The sequence below is a fragment of the Rhinolophus ferrumequinum genome, chromosome 11, assembly GCF_004115265.2.
Source record: "Rhinolophus ferrumequinum isolate MPI-CBG mRhiFer1 chromosome 11, mRhiFer1_v1.p, whole genome shotgun sequence".
In the NCBI taxonomy this organism is placed as follows: Eukaryota; Metazoa; Chordata; class Mammalia; order Chiroptera; family Rhinolophidae; genus Rhinolophus; species Rhinolophus ferrumequinum.
The window spans coordinates 21,849,347-21,871,566 of record NC_046294.1 but is presented as its reverse complement, the minus strand read 5'-3'; the positions used below and the strand labels follow the sequence as shown (position 1 = coordinate 21,871,566).

Below are 22,220 nucleotides of genomic sequence, written 5' to 3'. Positions count from 1 at the left end.
ATGTGGTCTCTGAGGCATTATAAGGCATGGGAAAAATTAAGAAGACAATATAGATAGTCCCTGTATATCTCTGTGGGGACAGAGTCCCAGAGAGCAGTTTCCAGGCTCTCGGCCTCACGTGGAAAGGTGCTGTCTCGGTTATTAGATGGCCATCAGCTGTAATCAGAGGACCATCCGCTGTGGCTGGGTGGCCATCAGCTGTAACTAGTTAGCCATTAGCCACTAATATAACTGCCGTGGCTGCACTAGGGGGGTGGTTGTTGGTTGGTTGGCAGAGAAGTGGATGGCAGATTGCAGTTAGCAAGTTGTTGGTTGGTTGGCAGAGAAGCGGATATCAGGCTGTGGATCGTGTGGCTTCTTCTTCCTGTGTCTCCAACCCAGCCACCAGCGAGAAGATAGTGGTATGACTCCCCTATCTATGGCTCCATGGGTGTTCCTTTTTGGCCTCATTGTATCCTGTGTTCTTGTGCGGGGAGCGGGACCAGAGACCCTGCATGACAATCTCTCACTTATTTTCCTTTACTACATTAATAAGATGCATTTGTCACAATTAGTGAACCAGTGAACTTCCTTTCCCAATTCTTTTGAGATAGATACAATAGACTAATTAAATAATGTCTCCTCCCCGCCCCAGTTCAGGTTCTAATCTCTGGAACCTGTAAATTTTACCTTCACGGCAAAGCTTTTGCAGATGTGGTTAAATTGAGGAGTTTGAGGTGGGTAGATTATCCTGGATTATCCAGATGGGCCCCAGGTGCCATCACGAGTGTCCTTGCAAGAAAGAGGCAGAGGGATGTTTGCCCCAGCTAACAGGAGAAGGCACTGAGGAGGGATTGGAGGGATGCATCCACTCAGCGAATGCAAGGAATGCAGCTCTAAGAGGGCTGGAAGAAGCAAGGAACCACTTCTGCCCTAGAACCTTCTAAAATTCAGAAGATGGTAGAAGAATCTAAAAGTTTCTTTCCAGTACAGTTCCCCTTTCTGAAGGCAGCCAGTGTTACTGGATTCTTGTGCATCTCTCCAGAAATAATAGATGCACATACAAGCAAAATAGGTATTTATGTACTTTTTTCCTCTCTTTTTACCCATGTGGTAACCGGTACATTGTCTGTAGCCTGCTTTTCCCGTTTTTTCACAAACAATGATTCTTGAAGATTATTCCATATAAATGTAGTTTCCTTTTTCTTTTTTCTTTTATGGTCCTTGTAAGAAGAAGAGACACTAAGAGTTCACACACATAGAGGAAAGGCCCCGTGAGGACGCAGTAAGAAGGCAGTGTCTGGAAGCCAAGCACAAAGGCCTTACCAGAAACCAGCCCTGAATCTTGAACGCCCGGTCTCCAGAACCGGAAGAAAATGAAACTCCATTGTTCAAGCCACTGAATCTGTGGCAGCCCCTCTGGATGTGTCCAATTTTTCTGGATGTGTCCAGATTTTGTCTTCTAAGTATGTCAGTCAGATTGGTTAGGACCTACCTTAATGATCTCATTTTAACGTAATCACTTCTTTAAAGGCTCTATCTCCAAATCTATCACATCGTGAGGTCACAGGGGGTTATAATTTCGACATATGAATTTTGGGTGACACTATTCAGCCTTTAACACCCACCTTCAGATCAACAAGCATAAACCATAAATGACTTCAACGCTAAACTGTATTGTCACTGATTATCACCAAAGAGACATGGCTTTGTTGAAAAAAGGGAGTCGTGAATCCAGGTGGCCAAAAGGCCCCTGAACCTGGAGTTGATTCTTAGTGTCTTACACAAAGTCTGTACATAATGGTCTGTGGGCAATGAGAAATGAAGGACTTAGGAGGTCTGAGGACTAGGTATGTTGTCATGTTGCCAAGAACATGTTTTTTCTGATATAATACATGTACTACCTGCTAATTAAAGATAAACGTGACTTTTCGTTATGGTTGGTGATTTTTTTTTGGGGGGAGGGAGGCAAGGGGCATTGCAGAAATTGGAAATGTTGAGGGAGGCCTGAGGAGAATGGGGAAAGTTCTCTGACAGAAATACAAAGCCCAGCAAATCTCAGCTAAAGCTCACCTTCGCGTGTCTCCCCTTATTTGTCATGAAGTTAACTTTTTAAAATTGACATGTAGGTAGAAAATAGTAGGCTCCAGGTTGGTCTTCATAGAGAAACTTATACAATGAAATAAATAAGTTATTACTACTAGTGGCTAGTCCCAAATGTGGAAATAAAGATACAGACTTTTCTCATCTGTAATGTTAATGGCAGAGTGGAATTTTATCTGCATTTGGAAATTATACTGTTTGTTTGAGAGGGAGGACTGTCCCAGGAAAAATTTTTAACAAGAGAAACACTTAAATCATAGTAAATTATAAATTCTGGGGGGAGGGAAACATGTTATAGACAATTCAATGACAGATTTTTGCACAAAAATAATTAAAAGTTGATTCTACTTTTCCATCTCTCCACAGAATCACTATTCATAAGTTGAAAAGGAATATAGTTTTTAATTAAAATTTATGAAAAATGTAGCTATTGTTCTCACTATATAAAAAGTCATATAGATAGAAACACAGTTAAATTAAATTACAGTTAAAACCCTTTGTTCAACAGCATTGCTTTCTCACTCTCCAAAAATTATTGTGAAATTTGGGGAGCCCCCAAATTGTAGATCTATAGGTTGTTCCCTACTTGGGCTTTTTGAAAAGATATTTATTGCTGTCCTGCAATTAGTCATTTCAGGCCCTTATGTTTACTCTTGGCTTAAGAAAGCTCATTCCTCAAACTTGAATTCTAGCCCTGAAAAATTTAGATCAAATTCATCCTCCATCGATGTTTGAACTCATTAGACAGTATACAACTAAATAATGTGGAGGAAAGCAAAAATGCCTTTCTATACTTGGAGTCTGAAGATGCAAGAGATGTCTTCAAATTTGAAAGGATGTCTGAAGGAATCCTGGATAGTGGACATCACTTCTCAGTTCCCCAAACTACTTCGTGAAGCCATGGTCCGACTCACGTCTTCAGTTGTTTGAGGAATGAGGAAAAGGCATTTTCCACATACTTTATGGGACCAGTTAGCAGTAATGAAACAGACTAGAATTCCATATTGGACCCTTGCCTTTTGTGGAAGACTAGAGTTAATTAGGTGTGGGGCCTTGATCAAACTGCTGTTTCTTAGTCTGGAGGAATTATGGGGCCTTCCTAAGAAGTGAGCAATGGTGGAGGGATTGGGGAGGGAAGACAGAAATTGGGATAAGGGGAGGAGAGACAAGAGTGAAACTCAGGATTCCTTCTAAAGTAGTTCAAAGATGCAACAAATTCTTGAGACTTTTTGATAGCTCAACGATATAGGCCTTTTTGGCCACATGATGGCACTAGCCGTTTAGAAAACAGCCTAGCTAATATCAGAAAGCCTGCGGCGGCACCCTGAGTCTGTGGGTGATGAGCTGCAGTGGACGTTTAGAACAATTAATAACGCATTCGAAAATTTACTAACAGGAATAATTCACATTGAGTTAATTGGAAAGAAATTTCAAGACTGGGGAAGTGGGGGAGAAAGGAGTGTGTGGAGATGCTGGCTGTCTACTACCAGTGCTGTGGCAAGTTCCCGTATCACTGAAGGTTCTCATCTAGCAATGACCTGTTAAGGTTCTGCTTCGCTGCCAACAGCTCGAGTTCCTTTCCAGGCTAAGAGAAGCAAGATGGCATGGGAGAAAGAGATGCTCCCTTCTCAGTGCAATGGAAAGAGTCTTGTCCCAGGACCTGGGAGGTCCGGTTTCTGATGTTATTTCTGCTACTAATTCCCTCCTGTGACCTTGAATAGGACACTTTGCCCTTTGGGGACTGTTTCTCACCTATAAAAATGCATGCATTGGGTCAGATAACCTCTAAGTTCCCCTGCAGCTCTGGGACTCAATTTGGTGATGTTAGAAGACAAGAGTTTTGCTAGCTGGAGATATATAGATACATGCTTCTGTTTGTAATCACAATGTCAGTAAACAGCACCTGCTGGATTATGATAAGAGCACAAAATGCAGTGTTCACACACTCACACCACAGCTGCAGGAGCAGATTTTGATTAATATCAGCAACTGGAGCTCATGGCTGTCTGGGAAGAAATTGAATTTGAAAAGGTCTCTTAAAAGGGCTTGCAGGAGCCAAGGGGAATAAGTGTAGGCGACCTGCTAAGGAGGGTTTGGGGCTTGGATGGAGAGGCAGGTACAGGGAGGGACAGAGGGGAGGGGCACGTGCCCAGTGGGAGCCTGGCCAGTGTAGGGCCTGCTGGCACTTCTAGGATTAACCACAGCTAATCGCTCCGCGGGAGGGCTGTGCTCAAGGCTGGAACCTGACACAGAATCTTCCAAACTCTAGTTTGCCCTTTTCATTCTTTGCCACTTGCTAAATTTGGTTAAGATCTGTCAGCAATGTCTCATTTTCAATTTGCTTGAAACAACACAGAATCCGAGGCAGCTCTGACTCTGTCGTTTTATGATGGAAGTCAAAGTTTGCTCCCGGTGGGATTTGTTATGTGGAAAAGATTTAAAATAGGAACAGTGGGTGGAATTTTAGTGGCCAAGAAGAAGGACAAGGGCCCATGGATCAGCTTGTTTTTCCTGGTGATCCAATGGCTCTCTCACATCATAGGAGGGGACAGGTGACAACAATGTGATTTCAACACGGATGGGAGAAAGAGGCCCCCAGGTGTAATGGGGAAGAACAAGAAAATATTGGCAATGCTGCCCTTGAAGAATCCGATGTGTACGAATCCAGACTTTTATACAACAAAACAATTGGAAGAGTGTATCTTCAGATTCACCTGCTATTTTTCGTCTTGTTTTAAATCCGTTCTGCATACTTTTATCTATTTGTACATCTTGTGTTTTTCTATTTATAAGGGTAAAACATGACTGATAAAAAAATTAAACAATACAAAGATCCATGGTAAATATGGTTAAAAAAGAGAGAAAGCTCTCCCATTATCTGGTCTGACCCTCACGGCCCTGCTTCCCACAGCCTGGACGATGTTCTTTGATGAGTCTCTTTGAACAATCTAACTTCCTCAAGAAAACTGGAAAGAGATTCCATTTATGAATTTTTGAGTTCGGAGAAATTTTCCAACTCTGATTGGGGCCTGAAGAATAACCAACAGATCCTGTTTGCCTTGAATTTTCGGGGCTAAGCCCAGGAACGTCCCAGACAAACTAGGATGGTTGGTCACCCTAGTTTCATTTAACTTCTAAGTCAGGCAGGCTGTGAACTGAGGCCAGAACTTTGGAAACTGGAACATTTGCTTTGTTCTAATTCTGTAAGATATTGTTTCTTGTTTTCTTCAAGGTGAAGCAAGAAAATCTGGCCCTTTCTCTCTCTTTTTGTGAGTCCGTTGGAGATGCAGGATTTTGGGGCACAGGAGGATGGACGGGAAGGGCATCTTTTCCCACATCAGCCATATTGGGACTCCTTTCTATTTAACCCCATTGTATGAAGAGGACATTAAAGCACATCCTGGAGACCCTGTTTCCCGCTGATTTGAACATGGGCACAGTCTTCAGGAAATATTCTGCTCCGCCTGTCCAGCCAGTCTCACAGTGTCATGGCAACCTCAGGTGAAGGCTCCATCCCCTTGGGCATAAAAACACTGAAGCTCTTAGAAGCCACAGGCCAGTTCCCGGCTTTCCCAATTTTGTTGCAATGGCTTCTGCCCTGTCTTGAGCTTACCAAGCAGGAGCTTTGTCCCTAGGACTATTGTGTTGTTGGACAGGCCCCAGCCCAAAATAGTGGGGATATACGAGGAGTATCTAATAAGGGCAGCGGAGCATGGAGAAATCCTTGCACCTGCCTGTTTGACAGTTCGTGCTGAGGACCAAGCGAGAGCAAGGCCATCGCCTCATATATTAGCTGAACATAAGGGTGCTTTGGGGGATAAAGCTGGTTTGAGAATTCTAAAGGGGATTTGAAACACAGACTGTGCAAGGTGTACTGAAGTTCATTTTTCAGTCATGCTCACTCTATCGCTGCCAGCGGTCTTCAATATTCTACTTTCCCAGTAGAGGAGAGTGGTTGAGAACACAGGCTTTGGAAGCCCGTGTAGTGGAAGCCTAGGTGACCATGGACAAGTTCTCCATCGCGCTAAACTTCTGTTGCTTCTCTTTAGAGATAAGAGTATCAAATGTGTGTGTGGGGGGTTGTGATAAATGATATGTAAAGCTCTTTAAAGCCTCGCCTATTGCTCTGACCCATGAGGGCCTAATAGTATCAGTCCTAGGTTGTAGATGAGGAGATGGAGACATCAATCAAAGACCTGAGGCAAGATTTAAATCCAGGTTTGTTGACTTCAAAACTCTAATAACAGTTTAAACTTAGTGTTGTTGCAAGGGACATAGCCTTCCCTGAGAATGGACCAGGTAGGAAGATTCTGCACTGGTTTGCATACCATTTCAAAATAATAATACAAAAATTATTGTATAGTTAGTATTCGATGGGTACCTACTAAGGGTAGACACTGTTCCAAGTGCTTTCCTATAAGTCTCAATATATACTTCATCGATTCTTTGAAGTATATACTGTTAGTATTTCCATCTCCCAGATGAGGAAGCTGAGGCACAGAGCTACGAATAGAACTGTGGCAGAAGCCAGAGCTTATATTGGCAAGATCATTTCCAAACAAACAATCTTGGCAAGTGAACTGACAGTGTTGGCAATGCTCCAGCACACACCCGTACGTACATGGGTCTACACTCAGGTCCCCCAGTGAAGCTTCCTGAAGAGCCAGATGCCAGCTGGAGTGGGGGAAGGGGAAGGGGGGCTCCTGGTCTGTGATTGGCTGCCATCCTTTGTGGTTAGCCCTCCGTGGTGGGGGAGGCCGGGAAGGATAGTGGAGGCAGATAAATAATGCAGCAGTCTGCTCTGAGGGACAAGAGAGCCAGGAGGGAGAGGAGAACCCACTTTGCTTTCTTGTTGGTATCAAACAATATCCACCGAATTACAGACATCCCAACACTTTGCCCAGGCAGCCTGCTGAGTGAGCAAGGTAACACTTGGACTTTTCATGCCTTGAGTCACCTATTTATTTACCTTTTTATGTTTCTAATCAGAAGGGCTTGGGCTTTTTTCCTTACAGGGGATGAGGGGATGGAGTGAGGGAAGCTAACATCAGCTTGGTTTTTCTCTCTCATGTGTGAAAATAGGAAAGGAACAAGATGACAAGCTCGGGAAAAAACTGCAGGTTCATAGAGACGATGCAAAACACCCGAATTACTGTAAATGAGTGCTGTAGGCAGACAGGGTTTAAGGAGTGCTATCTGAATGAATGAGTCAATAAGTCAGCAGAAGGAAAGTCTGCTTGGGGAAAAAAAACAACATTGTGCTGGTTCAGGCAAGAGAAATGATCAGGAGCAAACAAATTCCAGGGTGGGAGGAAATGTGTACTTTCCCAGGTATTGCCAAGTATTGCCAGGAATTTCTTGAACTAGATTGGACTCAGTAGGAGACCAGTATTTCTCAAAGTGTGACCTGTGGGCCTCTCATAGCAGGATCACTGGAATGTTTGTTAAAAGTACAGTTTCTGGATTCCATCCCAGATAAACTCAATCTGACTCTCTGGGACCGGATGACCTGCATTATTAATTTTTTCAAACACAAGCTCCCTAATGATTCTAGTAGGTAATCATTTTGAAACTTGCCACTGTAGAAACCCCGCTTTGATGTCACGTCCTTGAGCTGGGATTCCTGGTCCAGGGTTGCCACAGTGCACTTCTCTTGCTGAAGTGGTCCAAGTAAGAAGTTTCCTGGAGGAAGGGCAAGGATGCTGGGGCCATTGTGTGGCTGCCTGAGGCTTATCAAAGGGCTTTTTATGCTGCCAACTTTGTGATGATAGTGCTGGACAAATAATAGCCAATAGCATTTGTGGAGTGAATGAGTGGGTGAGTGCAACAAGTTTCACAATGAGGGGTCCCACGTGGGCACAGATTAATCCCTTGGAACTTGTGTATAGATCGAGATGAAGATGTGAAGAGTAGGAAGCTTGAGGGCCAAGTACTCGGAAGTATGTGTGTGGAGGATGGGGAGCTGGGCTAGGGTTGGGGGTGGTCGTGCTGCTGTGGCCCAATTCCTGAAGTCAGTAATGATAGCACTCACCCCAAAGACAGTTTCTGCCCCATCCAAACCACCCTGGACTGGTGTGTGAAAGTGAATCTGTGCCCTGTGGAGAGAAGGACCGCTGTGGCTATGATGGCAGGTTATAGCAACGCTGAGATGGCAGTGCCCAGGGGGAACACGGCTGAGCCAGCAACAGCCACTCTGCTGTTTAGATTCTGAGGCTGTGGAGACTTGCAAAGGTGATGCAGCGTTTGCAAGATTCCTGAGTGTCAAATAGCATGACTGCAAGATAACTCTTTCCTGCTAATGTCCTGTTGTCCACAGGTCCATATTTTAGTCTCCTCTCCACATGCTTACCAGAAAAGAAAGATAAGCGAAGGATAGTGTTTTTGAAGTTTAACCAGGTCTTAAACTTTTCTTGGGGAAAATTTTTTTCTGGGGGGAAGTTAGGAAAGAGTTATCTTGTAGTCACATTATTTGACACTCAGGGTATACATGTAAATCTAGTCTTAAAACATTTTTCTGTACATTTAACTGATGACAACATTTTTTAAAATAACGTTTTTTTAATGAAAAATTCAAATGATAAAAAAGATGAATAAAATAGAAAATTACCCATTCCATTTTCCAGAGTGTACACATTCCCACTTATATGGACACAGAGAGAAAGATTTGTTTTTAAATTTTGTTACTTTAAAAGCAGAAACAGCATAAATCATTCTCAGGATATTAGTGACTATCCTTCCAGAATCTCTGTACTTTCAGGTATCCACAAATATGAACAAGTAGGCATCAAAGGGGCCCTATTATATTGCTATTGTTGTTCTGCTCTCTGCTTTGTGATGTAGGCATCTTATCATATTATTGATGCATATAGAAATTGCACATATACATCAATGTATATAGAAATTTAAAATGTCTGTGTTGTTTCCCATTGAATATCTGGACCATAGTTTAACAATGCCCTCCTTGTTGGTGATTATGTATGCTGTTTTTGTTTTTAAACTAACAAAACTTAAAAAAAAAAATCTTTCTCTCTGTGTCCATATAAGTGGGAATAACCTGTGGAATATTTATTCCCATGGGCATGTTTCCATAGAATAACTTCCTAAAAGCAGATTTATTGCACCAAAGATAATGTATATTTAAACCTTTTAAAGACATTGCTAAATTGTCCACTAGAGATATTACACTAATTTACACTCCTTCCAAGAATATATGAAGATATCTTCATTTTCCCATGCCTTCATTAATGCTGGGTAATATCAATATGTTTAATCTTTGCTAATTAGATAGATAAAAAATATCTCATTAGCTCTAGCTTTTAAAAGTTCTATCTCCTTCTGAAAGCAGTATGTGTTAATTTTAGACAAAGCGAAAATCACAGGTAAGGATAAAAACCATAAAACATCTCTGGCTTCCACTGATAACCACTATCCGCATCTTAGTATAGAGTCCCCTACAAACAAGTTTGGATAAACTTTTAGCAGTTGAGTTGGAAGACGACCTAACAAATAAATTTGCTTTGCACGTCCATGGCTAATAACTGCTTGGTGATAGCACTCTTTCTATGGGAGTATTTAAATAAACGCATTATGGTCAATTTTGATATACTGTTTCAGGCCAGTAGGAGTCAGGAGACTAGTGGGAAGGGAGGGGAGATAGTTCTAGGGATCCTTCCAACAGGCCTTGGGGTTGACTAACTGGTAGTGATTAGCTCCGGAGAGGCTCATGCAGTGTTTTATAACTACTTGAAATATTATCTTGGAATTCCAGAAGACAAGTGCATTGGAAAAAGACTGGGAAGAGGAAAGCCTATAAAAGAATGAAAAAGGCATTTGGGAATGAGTTGAAGCCAATAGAGCAGGGGAGACATAGAAAGGCCTCCTGACACAGGACAGAATTTAGGAACATAACTGAACCAGAGGCAACTTTGATGTGCTTGGTTGGGCTGCAGTTGAAATGCTTTTGAGGTTAATGAGACTTTTGAAGTGGTTTGGAAATGTGTAATTCTCATGTCGTCCTTCATATAGAACAGTTTCACAGGATTTTCTTTTAAAGCAAGTCTTGGAAATTGGCTTTTCGATTTTACAAGAAACATCAATCTGTGAAGATAAAGTATGCAAGATGGAATGAACTTCAATAATTTAAAGGGATGACCTAGAAAGGAACTTTGTTAGCTGCAGTCAGGAATAGCCCTTGTGTGTCCTTCCTCCCTCTCTCCCGCTCCATCCCTGCCACCTACCATCCCCACCCTGGACGAAGTAGGTTCCCCTGAGGATTGCTTGATATAATTGGTAGGTCAAGACTGGTAAGCCAGGCAAATTTGGGAGATAAAGATGACAGGTTGAAAATACAGTTGCTGTTTTTCCAGTTATGTATACTAAAGAATGTTGAGAGTATTGGGTTAATTGGGTCTAGAAAGGACTCAACTGGCATTTTCAGACTTTTTTTTCTACAGCACTAATAATGTCTGCACCACCACTCAGATTGGTGGGGTTTCCTGGCATATGCAATTGCAATTTTTTATTTTTTTTTTTTACCAGAAGAAAAACATTACTCCTACCTCTTATTACAACCGATAAGGATGATGACCATTGCCTGGTAACAACTTTCAGGATGACAAACCAACGAACACCTCAAAGTTGCTTGTGGTTTTATATGAAACCACTTGGGTTTTTCATCTTAAAAGGCCTTTGGAATCTTTGTACTTGCACAGTATGTTTTATGGCAGGTTTAGAGAGTTCTGCGGTTTTTGTTTCTAATGTAGACATAGCCGTATAATTTACAGCAGTGTTCACTAATTAAAATTGTAAGCATAATTACTATCCATGATACTTATTATTAGTTTGCATTCATAAACCTCAAAATTCACTTCACCCTTCAAGTAATGAATAATTAGTTTCTTTGGGTTTGTAGCTTTATCGTCCCCTTATGACCTGTTTGGAAGAAATAAACAACCAACCTCCCGGGAGACTGCTTTAAAAAGACGGAAATATATTGTCCAGCTACTGCAAGGAGGCAAATACAATGTGAAAATGTTCACTTTTCTTTGGTTTTAATAGCCAGTTCTTCCTTGCATGTACTCAGCAAATAACTCTGGAGCACTTAACTTGTACTAGGAAACTTGGGGAGATAGAGATGAACCACTCAAAGATTTTGTCCTCAAAGATGTTAAGGTTTTGGTGGCAAGGAAATAAGGCTGTACGTATGTACGTGAAACAAACCGTGGCGGTGTGTGTACTTCAGTACACGATACAGAGGACCATGAGCACCGTCAAAACTGGGAACGCTTCTCTTTTCCACTCTATGATCAACACCTAATGAAGTATATTCAAATAGGAGGTTTAAGAAGTAACTTTGTGGATGAACTACTGAAGGAATACTTGAATATGTATTAATTTGTGTTCCATCCAAGATGCATCAGTGAGGTATTGAAATTTTTCCTAATCTGATTTGTTTCCATTTTCCCCAGGTATCTCAGCCAGCATGGCTGTCTCTTTGCCACCCACACTGGGACTCGGTTCTGCCCCAGATGAAATACAGCACCCACATATTAAATTTTCAGAATGGAAATTTAAGCTGTTCAGGGTGAGATCCTTGGAAAAGGCACCTGAAGAAGCTCACACGGAGAGGAAAGATTCTTCTGAGGGGAAACCCTCTCTAGAGCAATCTCCTGCAGTCTTGGATGGGGCTGGTGGTCACAAGCCAGCCTTGGCTCAGCCAGCATTTAAGCCCCACCCTAAATTTCTGAAGAAATCTCATGATGATGGGACAGCAAGGGACAAAGCAATCCATCAAGCCAACCTTCGACATCTGTGCCGCATCTGTGGGAATTCTTTGAAAACTGATGGGCACAATCGGAGATACCCAGTCCACGGGCCCGTGGATGGTAAAACACAAGTCCTTTTACGAAAGAAGGAAAAGAGAGCCACGTCCTGGCCAGATCTCATTGCCAGGGTTTTCCGGATCGACGTGAAGGCAGATGTTGACTCAGTCCACCCCACTGAGTTCTGCCATATCTGCTGGAGCATCATGCACAGGAAGTTTAGCAGTGCCCCATGTGAAGTTTACTGCCCGAGGAATGTAACCATGGAGTGGCACCCCCACACGCCATCCTGTGACATCTGTAACACCACCCGTCGGGGTCTCAAGAGGAAGAGTCATCAGCCAAATGCACAGCTCAGCAAAAAACTCAAAACAGTGGTTGACCGAGCAAGACAAGCCCGTAAGCACAAGAAAAGAGCTCAGGCAAGGATCAGTAGCAAGGAAGTGATGAAGCAGATTGCCAACTGCAGTAAGATACATCTTAGTACCAAGCTCCTTGCAGTGGACTTCCCGGCACACTTTGTGAAATCTATCTCCTGCCAGATTTGTGAACACATTCTGGCTGATCCTGTGGAGACCAGCTGTAAGCATGTATTTTGCAGGATCTGCATTCTCAGATGCCTCAAAGTCATGGGCAGCTATTGTCCCTGTTGCCGATATCCCTGCTTCCCTACTGACCTGGAGAGTCCCGTGAAGTCCTTTCTGAGCATCTTGAATTCCCTGATGGTGAAATGTCCAGCACAAGAGTGCAATGAGGAGGTCAGCTTGGAAAAATATAATCACCATGTCTCGCGCCACAAAGACTCAAAAGAGACTTTTGTGCATATCAATAAAGGAGGCCGGCCCCGCCAGCATCTCTTGTCACTGACCCGGAGGGCTCAGAAGCACCGTCTGAGAGAGCTCAAGCTGCAAGTCAAGGCCTTTGCTGACAAAGAAGAAGGCGGAGACGTCAAGTCTGTGTGCCTGACCTTGTTTCTGCTGGCACTGAGGGCGAGAAATGAGCACAGACAAGCCGATGAGCTGGAAGCCATCATGCAGGGACGAGGCTCTGGCCTGCAGCCAGCTGTTTGCTTGGCTATCCGCATCAACACCTTCCTCAGCTGCAGTCAGTACCACAAGATGTACAGGACTGTGAAAGCCATCACAGGGAGGCAGATTTTTCAGCCTTTGCATGCCCTTCGGAGTGCTGAGAAGGTCCTGCTGCCAGGTTACCACCCCTTCGAGTGGCAGCCGCCTCTGAAGAACGTGTCTTCCAGCACTGATGTGGGCATCATTGATGGGCTGTCCGGACTGTCCTCCTCCGTGGACGATTACCCGGTGGACACCATTGCAAAGCGCTTTCGCTATGATTCAGCTCTGGTGTCTGCTTTGATGGACATGGAAGAAGACATCCTGGAAGGCATGAGAGCCGAAGACCTTGACGACTACCTGAACGGCCCCTTCACTGTAGTGGTGAAGGAGTCCTGTGATGGAATGGGAGATGTGAGTGAGAAGCATGGCAGTGGGCCAGCGCTTCCAGAAAAGGCAGTTCGGTTTTCATTCACAGTCATGAAAATTACTATAGCACATGGCTCACAGAATGTGAAAGTGTTCGAGGAAGCCAAACCGAACTCTGAACTCTGCTGCAAGCCGGTGTGCCTCATGCTGGCAGATGAGTCCGACCACGAGACCCTGACAGCCATCCTAAGCCCTCTCATTGCTGAGAGGGAGGCCATGAAGAGCAGTGAATTACTGCTTGAGATGGGAGGCATCCTCCGGACTTTCAAGTTCATCTTTAGGGGCACCGGATATGATGAGAAACTGGTCCGGGAAGTAGAAGGCCTTGAGGCTTCTGGCTCAGTCTACATCTGTACCCTGTGTGATGCCACCCGCCTGGAGGCCTCTCAAAATCTTGTCTTCCACTCCATAACCAGAAGCCATGCGGAGAACTTGGAGCGCTATGAATTGTGGCGTTCCAACCCCTACCATGAGTCAGTGGAGGAACTGCGCGATCGCGTGAAAGGGGTCTCCGCCAAGCCCTTCATTGAGACAGTCCCTTCCATAGATGCACTCCACTGTGACATTGGCAACGCCGCAGAGTTCTACAAGATTTTCCAGCTCGAGATAGGGGAGGTGTATAAGAATCCCAATGCTTCCAAAGAGGAAAGGAAAAGATGGCAGGCTACGTTGGACAAGCATCTCCGGAAGAAGATGAACTTGAAACCAATCATGAGGATGAACGGTAATTTTGCCAGGAAGCTCATGACCAAAGAGACCGTTGAAGCAGTTTGTGAATTAATTCCCTCTGAGGAGAGGCACGAAGCTCTGAGGGAGCTGATGGACCTTTACCTGAAGATGAAGCCCGTGTGGCGATCGTCATGCCCTGCTAAAGAGTGCCCAGAATTTCTCTGCCAATACAGTTTCAATTCACAGCGTTTTGCTGAGCTCCTCTCTACCAAGTTCAAGTACAGATATGAGGGCAAAATCACCAATTATTTTCACAAAACTCTGGCACATGTGCCTGAAATTATTGAGAGGGATGGCTCTATTGGGGCCTGGGCAAGTGAGGGAAATGAATCTGGCAACAAACTGTTCAGGCGTTTCCGGAAGATGAATGCCAGGCAGTCCAAGTGCTATGAATTGGAAGATGTCTTGAAACATCACTGGTTATATACCTCCAAATACCTCCAGAAGTTTATGAATGCTCATAATGCATTAAAAAACTCTGGGTTTACGATAAACTCACAGGCAAGCTTAGGGGAACCGTTAGGCCTAGAGGACTCCCTGGAAACTCAAGATTCGATGGAATTTTAAGGGGGGCAGCCGCTTTTGAGTTGGTTTTGCAAATGAGTTTTCCTCTGGGTTGCACCGAGACCCTCTTCTAGCACCCTTCCCTCCTGTGTGCAGGGCTTTACCACCCCGGTGGTGGTGGATTGGAGAGGTCCCAGATGCTGAAACCATGTCAGGAAGGGATAACTGATGAGTTGATTGTTTGAGCTGTTTAGGGAGTTCAGAGAAGCAACAGGAGAAATCAGTTATTTGAAAGCTCGATAACTCAGAACAGGCCTAACTGCAGGGGGCCAGAGATGAACGAAGATGTGTTTGTGTGTGAGGTTGAGTAACGAGTGACGTGAAAAATCGAAGCTAAGGTTGTCAAAGAAGAATGGCCAGTGAAGCCAGGAAAGGAATTTGTCTTGTGGTTTACACTTCTCTCCTCTATTTATTATAGTTTGTATTGAGATACAAATGTTTTCTATATCAATTTTGTAGAATTTTTTATTTTATAATTTTCACGTATCTTGGCTTACTCGACAAGATTCAAAAGAGCTTTTCATATTTCTCTAATAATACTGTCTTACATTTGTATGGCACAATGACCTTTACTTTACAGAGTATTCTTAATGCATTTTCTCATTTGGTACATTTATACAGAAATACCTTACATCCAGGAAACTTTTGGAAAATTAGACCTTTTCTGGGTTTAAATGATGTCTCTATTGTAACCTTATAATAGTTTAGGAGGTCATCTGCTGGATTTTTCAATAATGAAGTTAGAAGAATACAACTGTTAGCTACAGTTAGTTATTAAATCTTCTGGTAATACATGTTTACTTAGCTATCAGGAACCAAGTATGATTTTTATTTTTACTTTTTAATGTCAATGAATTTAGTCTCCAAATGTTTTGTCAGACAACCTGAAAGTCACAGAGGCTTTTAAAATCTGGGTTTGCTCACTGTATAAAAATAGCTTTAGTTTCTTGCTGAAAATTTCTGCCCGATTTTTTCTATGCAACTTGGGTCAATTTTACTAATGCCAGGTGTCATGGAGTCTTTCTGTCTGCAAAATGTTATTCTTTCTGTTATGATCAGTTTACTTTCAGTGTGCTCAGATTTTTGTAGCAGGATACCTTTGTACTTTTTCCACTTGTTGAGTTTAGGTGGACCCCACTCATACGACAGTGGAACAGTTAGCATTTGTAGAGTGTTTTTTTGGTGGTTTTTGTTGCCACTTTGGGACTATTTTTATATTCATTTTGTCTCATTTTTCCTCATCATAGTTCTGTGGGTAGGCATTGTTATTATCCCCATTTGATGGAGGGTGAAATGATTTGTCCAACGTCACAGGGATAATGTATGACTGATCTGGAATTTGAACTCAGACCTTTTGTCTCCAAATTCCATGTTCTTCCTGCCACAGAAAGTAATCATCATTTTTTTTTTATAAGGCCGTATCATACTTTGTTTAGGATCCACGGCTAATTTCTATAGTTCATAATCCTGGGATTATGTTTCTTGGGGACTGGGGTGGATGGGTTTTTAAGTTATTAGTGTACTTTGGGCCTTTTGATAGAAGGAGGTGATACTCAAGCTCCCAAGAGCCACTCCAACCTCGGGTGAATCCAGTTACCTGGAAACTATTGTCAGCATCCTTAGGAACTTGGGAATTTCCAGTTTCTGGGAATTTCCAATTGCTGGAGATTTAGAGCAGGCATGGGATTTTATAGGCTAGTGAGTCAATATGATCTGTTAGTGTTAATTAGTTTTTTTTTTCTTCCTTTGATTTTATTGGCCCTAATTGCCACTCTTCATATACAGTATATCAAAGAGCTTTGCAATCTAGTTGTCAAATGTGCAAATGTGCATTATACTAAATGGTATGCATTTGGTGTTTTTATAGGGATTGAATCTGGTATTTTCCATTTAATAAATACAGCAGTTTTCCTTGCTTTTTAATGTATGGAACAGAGAGAAATTACAAAGACGTTTGTAATTTAGTCATCAAAAATATATACATAATTCAATCTTAGTTTTTCTTGAGAACTCAAGTTTTGTATTTTGTAAACAAATGGTGGCTTCTAAACAAAAGGATGGCTTCTAAACCACCCTTTCCCTTCATCCCATTTAATCCTTACAGCATGTCTCTTCACTATAAATAGCTGAAGTCATGTAATCCTCCTACTCCCTGAAGCATGCTAGCACTGGTTTGTAGATTTTTTCCCCATTTCCACTTTGTTACTCGATTGGTGGCACTGTAAAGACTTTCTAGTATTAAACCCCCCTTTTCTAGCATTGTAGGAACTATGTTGAATGCGTGTGACTAACAGCATGATTTATAGCACAACGATCCCAATAATCCCTTAATCAGATCACATTTTGATAAACCCCAGGAACTGGCTGCAGGAATTTCAATATGTAGAAACGTGGCCTGTGGTTGTTTTTGCCCTCATTGTTAAGATTGCAATATCCTAGACCCTGGTTTTATAGTCAAGTTTGATTTTTGACAATTCCCATTGTAAATGCAATCACATACCTCAGGGAAATTCTCCACACTGAATGGAGCATTTTTTATTGAAGTATAGACTGCAACCTCAGAAGTGCAATGCATTTGTCTCCCTCGAAGCCTGATTCTATAAGTTTTCCTGCCAACCCACTGAGGTACACTGTAGGGACCAGTGATAATGGCTGATGAAAATTGATGAATGGTTGGTGTGAGGTCAAAAAGCACCTTGGGATTAATAAACATGCGCCGAGAAGCAAGAGCAGGAGGAAAAGATGTCTTTTTCTTCCAGGTGAACTGGAATTTAGTTTTGCCTCAATTTGTTTCCACAAAATATAGATGAAGATAAAGATTTTTTTGGGGTGAGTGTGTAGGTCTTGCATTACATCAAACAGAATTCAAATTCCACAAAGCTGAGAGGTAGGGTTTGTAAGCGCCAGTGGTGGTTCACAGGAAGAAATCATCATTTGGATGCAAGTGATTTTTGATTGCAGATATGTACATGTCTTCAGTTATTGTATGAGAGATGGTTTATTCTTTCAAGGTTAAGAGATTTTAAAGAAGAATGGATATTTTGTCCCTATTTTATTTTTTTCTTTTAACTACAGTAATCTACATAACTATACCTGAGAGATCATTTTTGGTAAGAAATTTTTTTTTTTTTGTGGCATTGCACTTCACTTTATTTTCTTACAGATAATCTTTAGGTTTGTTTAATGGCTACCAAGAGCCTTCTGTTGTTTTTGTTTGTTTTGTTTTAGGGAAAGTTCAGGTACTAAGATGCAATGAATTTATTTGATGGGGACCTGTATTTCCATGTCACATGTTTTCACATTAAATGAAGTATGTGTTTTGATACTTATTTTTATATTTTAATATTTCTACACCTCGTTGATGTTATGATTACTATTAAAAACTTTATGTTTAAGTGTTTGAAATAAAAGTTTAAAATTTGGAAGTAGTGGGTATTGTGATTTATATTCAAATAATAATATTGAGTGCAACATTTAAAAAATGAAGGAATGGGGTGGCTGGATGGCTCAGTTGGTTAGAGTGCGAGCTCTCAACACGAAGGTTGCCGGAAAAAAAACACACAAAAAAACAACAGCGTAGATCTTAAAAATAAATAAATAAATAAAATGAAGGAACACCTTCTTCCTTGAGGGAAACACAAAATAAATTTGCTGATCTTTAGAATAAAGGGCAACAGAATAATGGTAATGAGTATAATTTATCCAAATGTAGGATGAGACAGTTTGGTTCTAGATACTTGAGGTAAATAGTAAGACTTTGAAAATGTAGGATGTAAAAATCAGTGTTTTTAACTCCTTTGAGAATCTGATGAAAATATGGGTCTGTTCCCCAGAAAATTCAGATATTCGTATTCTCAAAAGTTTGGTCAGAATGGTTGACTCGTCCAAGGCCAGGCAGATAATGGCAGAACTGAGCTGGAGCCTCAGTTGTTTTGTCCACTGCTTTCCATCATCGTCATCATCATCACAATAATAATGGCAACCACTTAGTAAACAGTGTGGCAAGCATTTTGCATACAGCTTTCTCATTGGATCGTTTTGGAGTTGGTACTGGGATCTTCTTGTTATACATAAGGTCACTGACGCTTATCTCAGCCAGAAAATGACAGAGCCACATTTTCATGATTTTCCCTCTAGCTCTGTCCATCTTCCCTTCACATTACTCAGTCATCTGTGCATCCCTCACAATTTTTCAAGCATCTTATCACCTTTGCTGGAGGCTTCCCAGCTCCCTTCTACCCAGGACTCCCTTCTATTCAGCCTGGTTGCCTCTGTGCAGCCATACAGTTTTTCAAACATTAAAATATGTTTGTATTTGTGGGTAAATAGCCTGTGCCCCAAGGCCCCAAGTATCCTTCACTATTCTGGCAGCCCTGCCCCATCTTCCAGAAACCCACAGTCCAGTGAGTAATAAGTTAACTCCCAGCAAAGCAGGGGGGAGCACCAGGCTAGCATTTTCTTTCATTGATGTGTTTCTACTAGTGTTATCCTTACTTTGTTCCCCCCCCAGCTTTATGGAAGTATAATTGACAAACAAAATGGTATATATTTAAAGGGTACAACATAATGACTTGACATGTATACACAGTGAGATATTTACCACAATCAAGTTAATTAACACATCCATCACCTCACATAGTTTGTTTTTGGTGAGGTGAGAACGCTTAAGATCTACTCTCTTAACAAATTTCAAGTGTACAATACAGTATTATTAACTGTAGTTACCACGCTGTACATTAGGTCCTCAGAAATGAGTCATCTCATAACTGCAGCCTTATACCCTGTGACCAAGTATTTGAATGTTACCCTTGAATGAAGGGTAACATCTCTTTACTCTTTAAGGCCTAGCTAACTTCTATATCATTCCTAATGCTTTTGCTAACTACTTCTGTATATATCGTAAACAAGTATTTATAAGATGACGTCTATGAGAAGGCAACATGTGTTTGGTCCTGGAGATACAATAATGGACAACAAAGAAAATTTCTGCTCACAGAGAGCTAGGGGGAGGTGACATTATATCAACAATGAGTCTAACAAGTGCATGAGTATACAATTTTAGTAGGTGTCATGAAGGAACAGTTCTAAGCACAATCAAAACATGATAGGACAATGGAATATAAACTGGGGAATCAGAGAAAGCATCGAGGAAGAAGACCTTTAAAGAGGAGATTGGTAGAACGAGTGGAGCAAGGAAAGGTGAGAGGGACAGAAGGGAGCAGACTTAGCCTGTGGGAAGACGCTGTAGCAGGAGAACAATTGGTGATATTTAGAAACAGAAGGAAGGTCCCTCTGGCGGAGCAGACGGAGTAAAGGTGAGAAAGGGGCTTCGTGAGTTGGAGAATCAGGCAGTAGCTTCATCATGTGGGATTCAGTGGACTGAGTAAAGGAGTTGAATCCTACCCCAAGTGCGAGTGGAAACCAGTGAAGAGTTTGAGGCAGGCAACTGATGTAATCCACACCAAGCCAGGAATGAGGCATGAGTGGAATGCTTTTGGAAGGCATTAAGTGATTTGTCCAACACTGAGAAGGGTTGTGCATATACATTTAAATGATAGAGTAGCAATTTCAAACCTTTTTACGTCAATTATGCACAGCCTGCTAATTCAGACGTCCCTACCAACCACAGGCTGTCCAACCACAAGCAGGAGGAGGTGCAGGAATCTCAACTTGGTAGATTCATCTTCTCATGAAGTCAGCATTCCTTCCCCTGAATTTTTTCCTTCTTTCTCATGGAAATTTCCATTTCCCCTGGCTTTTACATAATCTTTTTTTCCCCTCCTGATGATGACAATGTATTTCTGCCTTCACAAAATAGATACTGACTTACGTGGGGGCCAAGATCTGTGTATTTTCGTTCCGAGGTCTGATCAAGGTCTAAATAAATAGCTAGTGCTCACATAGCCATCTTTCCATTTTTGCACTCAAGTTCACTGAGAGGGTTTTTCCCCCTGCAGCAAGCAATTCTTCAATTCTCCAATACCAGTTGGATTTCCTACAATGCAATGCAATTCTGACACTAACTATCCAGAATTGGCCCCGCCACTACAGGTTAAGGGCTCAGTACCTAGGGTAAGGTCTGGAAGGGTCTTGAGTGCAAGAGCTTATTCCCATGGAATTGGGGTGTGCTACCCACCCATTTCAGAAGCTCTCTGCACCTCATTGTTCAGAGGGTTTTATGGAGGGTTCATTAAGAAGGCATGCTTTATCAAATCATGGCCATTGGTGACTGAACTAAATCCAGAGCCATTCTCTTACCCAGAGGTTGGGGTTTGGGGATGGGGTTGAAAGTTCTAAGCTTCTAATCTAGGCTTGCTTTCTTGTGACCTGACCCTATCCTGAAGCTATTTAAGGGACTGTCAAGAGTCACCTCATTAGAACAAAAGACACTCATTTCACTCTTATCACTCAGGAAATTCCAAGGGTTTTAGGAATTTTATGTCAGGAACCAGGGACAAAGACCAAAAAATATCTTTCTATCATACCATATTCATACTTTTTCATGGTTCAAAATGGATGATTTAGCCATCTTTTACACACACACACACACACACACACACACACACACACACCCCTCCTCTTTTAAGTTATAACTACACATTTTATATGGCACTTCAAACATTCTTTTCCACATTTTATGTTATCTGGATGTAACATCTATTCAGCAAAGGTCAATATAACAAAGACATTTAGAAATATTTTAGCCCGATTTCTTAATTTTCCCAATATATCCAGGTTAAAAAAAGTGAAATATTATTGCATGGATAGCTCATACTGTGCAATTTCAAATTTGTTACCAGTTGCTTCAAGTGTATTATTTTACTTTCTATAACTCTTCTGCCCTGCCCCCATACCCCATTCTACAGTGAGACTGTAAGTTCCCTAATGATGGGGCTCACACTTTATATTTCTTTTTCAGGTCCCATAATATTCTGTGTGGGTCTTGGATTTTCAATAAATGCTTACTGATGGATACCCTGAAGAGGTCATTCAAGGGATTTTTACCTTTAAGCTATACATACTAATCAGCTTTTTGAAAGAAGTGTTATTGATAACCTTTCCTTCCTGTTTTCATAAAATTATGATTTAAAAATATACATTTATTGGATCACTATCAGGATGAGGTATTAGTGCTTTTAGAAATCAGTACGCTACATTAGATGGTTCCAGACAGAATTAGGTTTGGGAAAATGTGGTATCATCTATGGTAAATTCCAAGTCAAAAGGCAGTATTCTAAGCTAGAATGGAATTTGGTAGTATATAAATAATTTGGATTTCTTGTCATTGTGGATTAGAATGGGTGCCTTTTTTAAAACTAAATTTACCATGATATCCGTTCTAAATCTGTATGAACTCTTTTCACTAGAAAAGAGAATATATTTAACCCAAGACCTCACCTCATCTTTTTCTGTGAATTTCACTGTACTTTTGGTTTCCAAGTTCTGTGAGATGAGATGTTTGTATTGATAAAGATATTTAGAACACAAGGGATTTATTTCACTATCTCATCCTTCACTTATTGAAGAA

The 22,220-nt window shown here is 41.7% G+C and overlaps 1 protein-coding gene across 1 annotated transcript; it reads left to right on the top strand.

Moving 5' to 3' along the window:
* The first annotated feature begins 6,884 nt into the window (after positions 1–6,884).
* Positions 6,885–18,037, top strand: RAG1 (recombination activating 1). Its single transcript, XM_033118988.1, has 2 exons — positions 6,885–7,007; positions 11,550–18,037. The coding sequence occupies exon 2, from the start codon at positions 11,564–11,566 to the stop codon at positions 14,693–14,695; it is 3,132 nt and encodes a 1,043-aa protein (XP_032974879.1). The 5' UTR covers positions 6,885–7,007; positions 11,550–11,563; the 3' UTR covers positions 14,696–18,037.
* The last annotated feature ends 4,183 nt before the right edge of the window (positions 18,038–22,220 follow it).

Bases quoted from the DNA above. Each gene is read 5' to 3' on its own strand.
- RAG1 (XM_033118988.1), top strand. From the start codon at position 11,564: ATGGCTGTCTCTTTGCCACCCACACTGGGACTCGGTTCTGCCCCAGAT.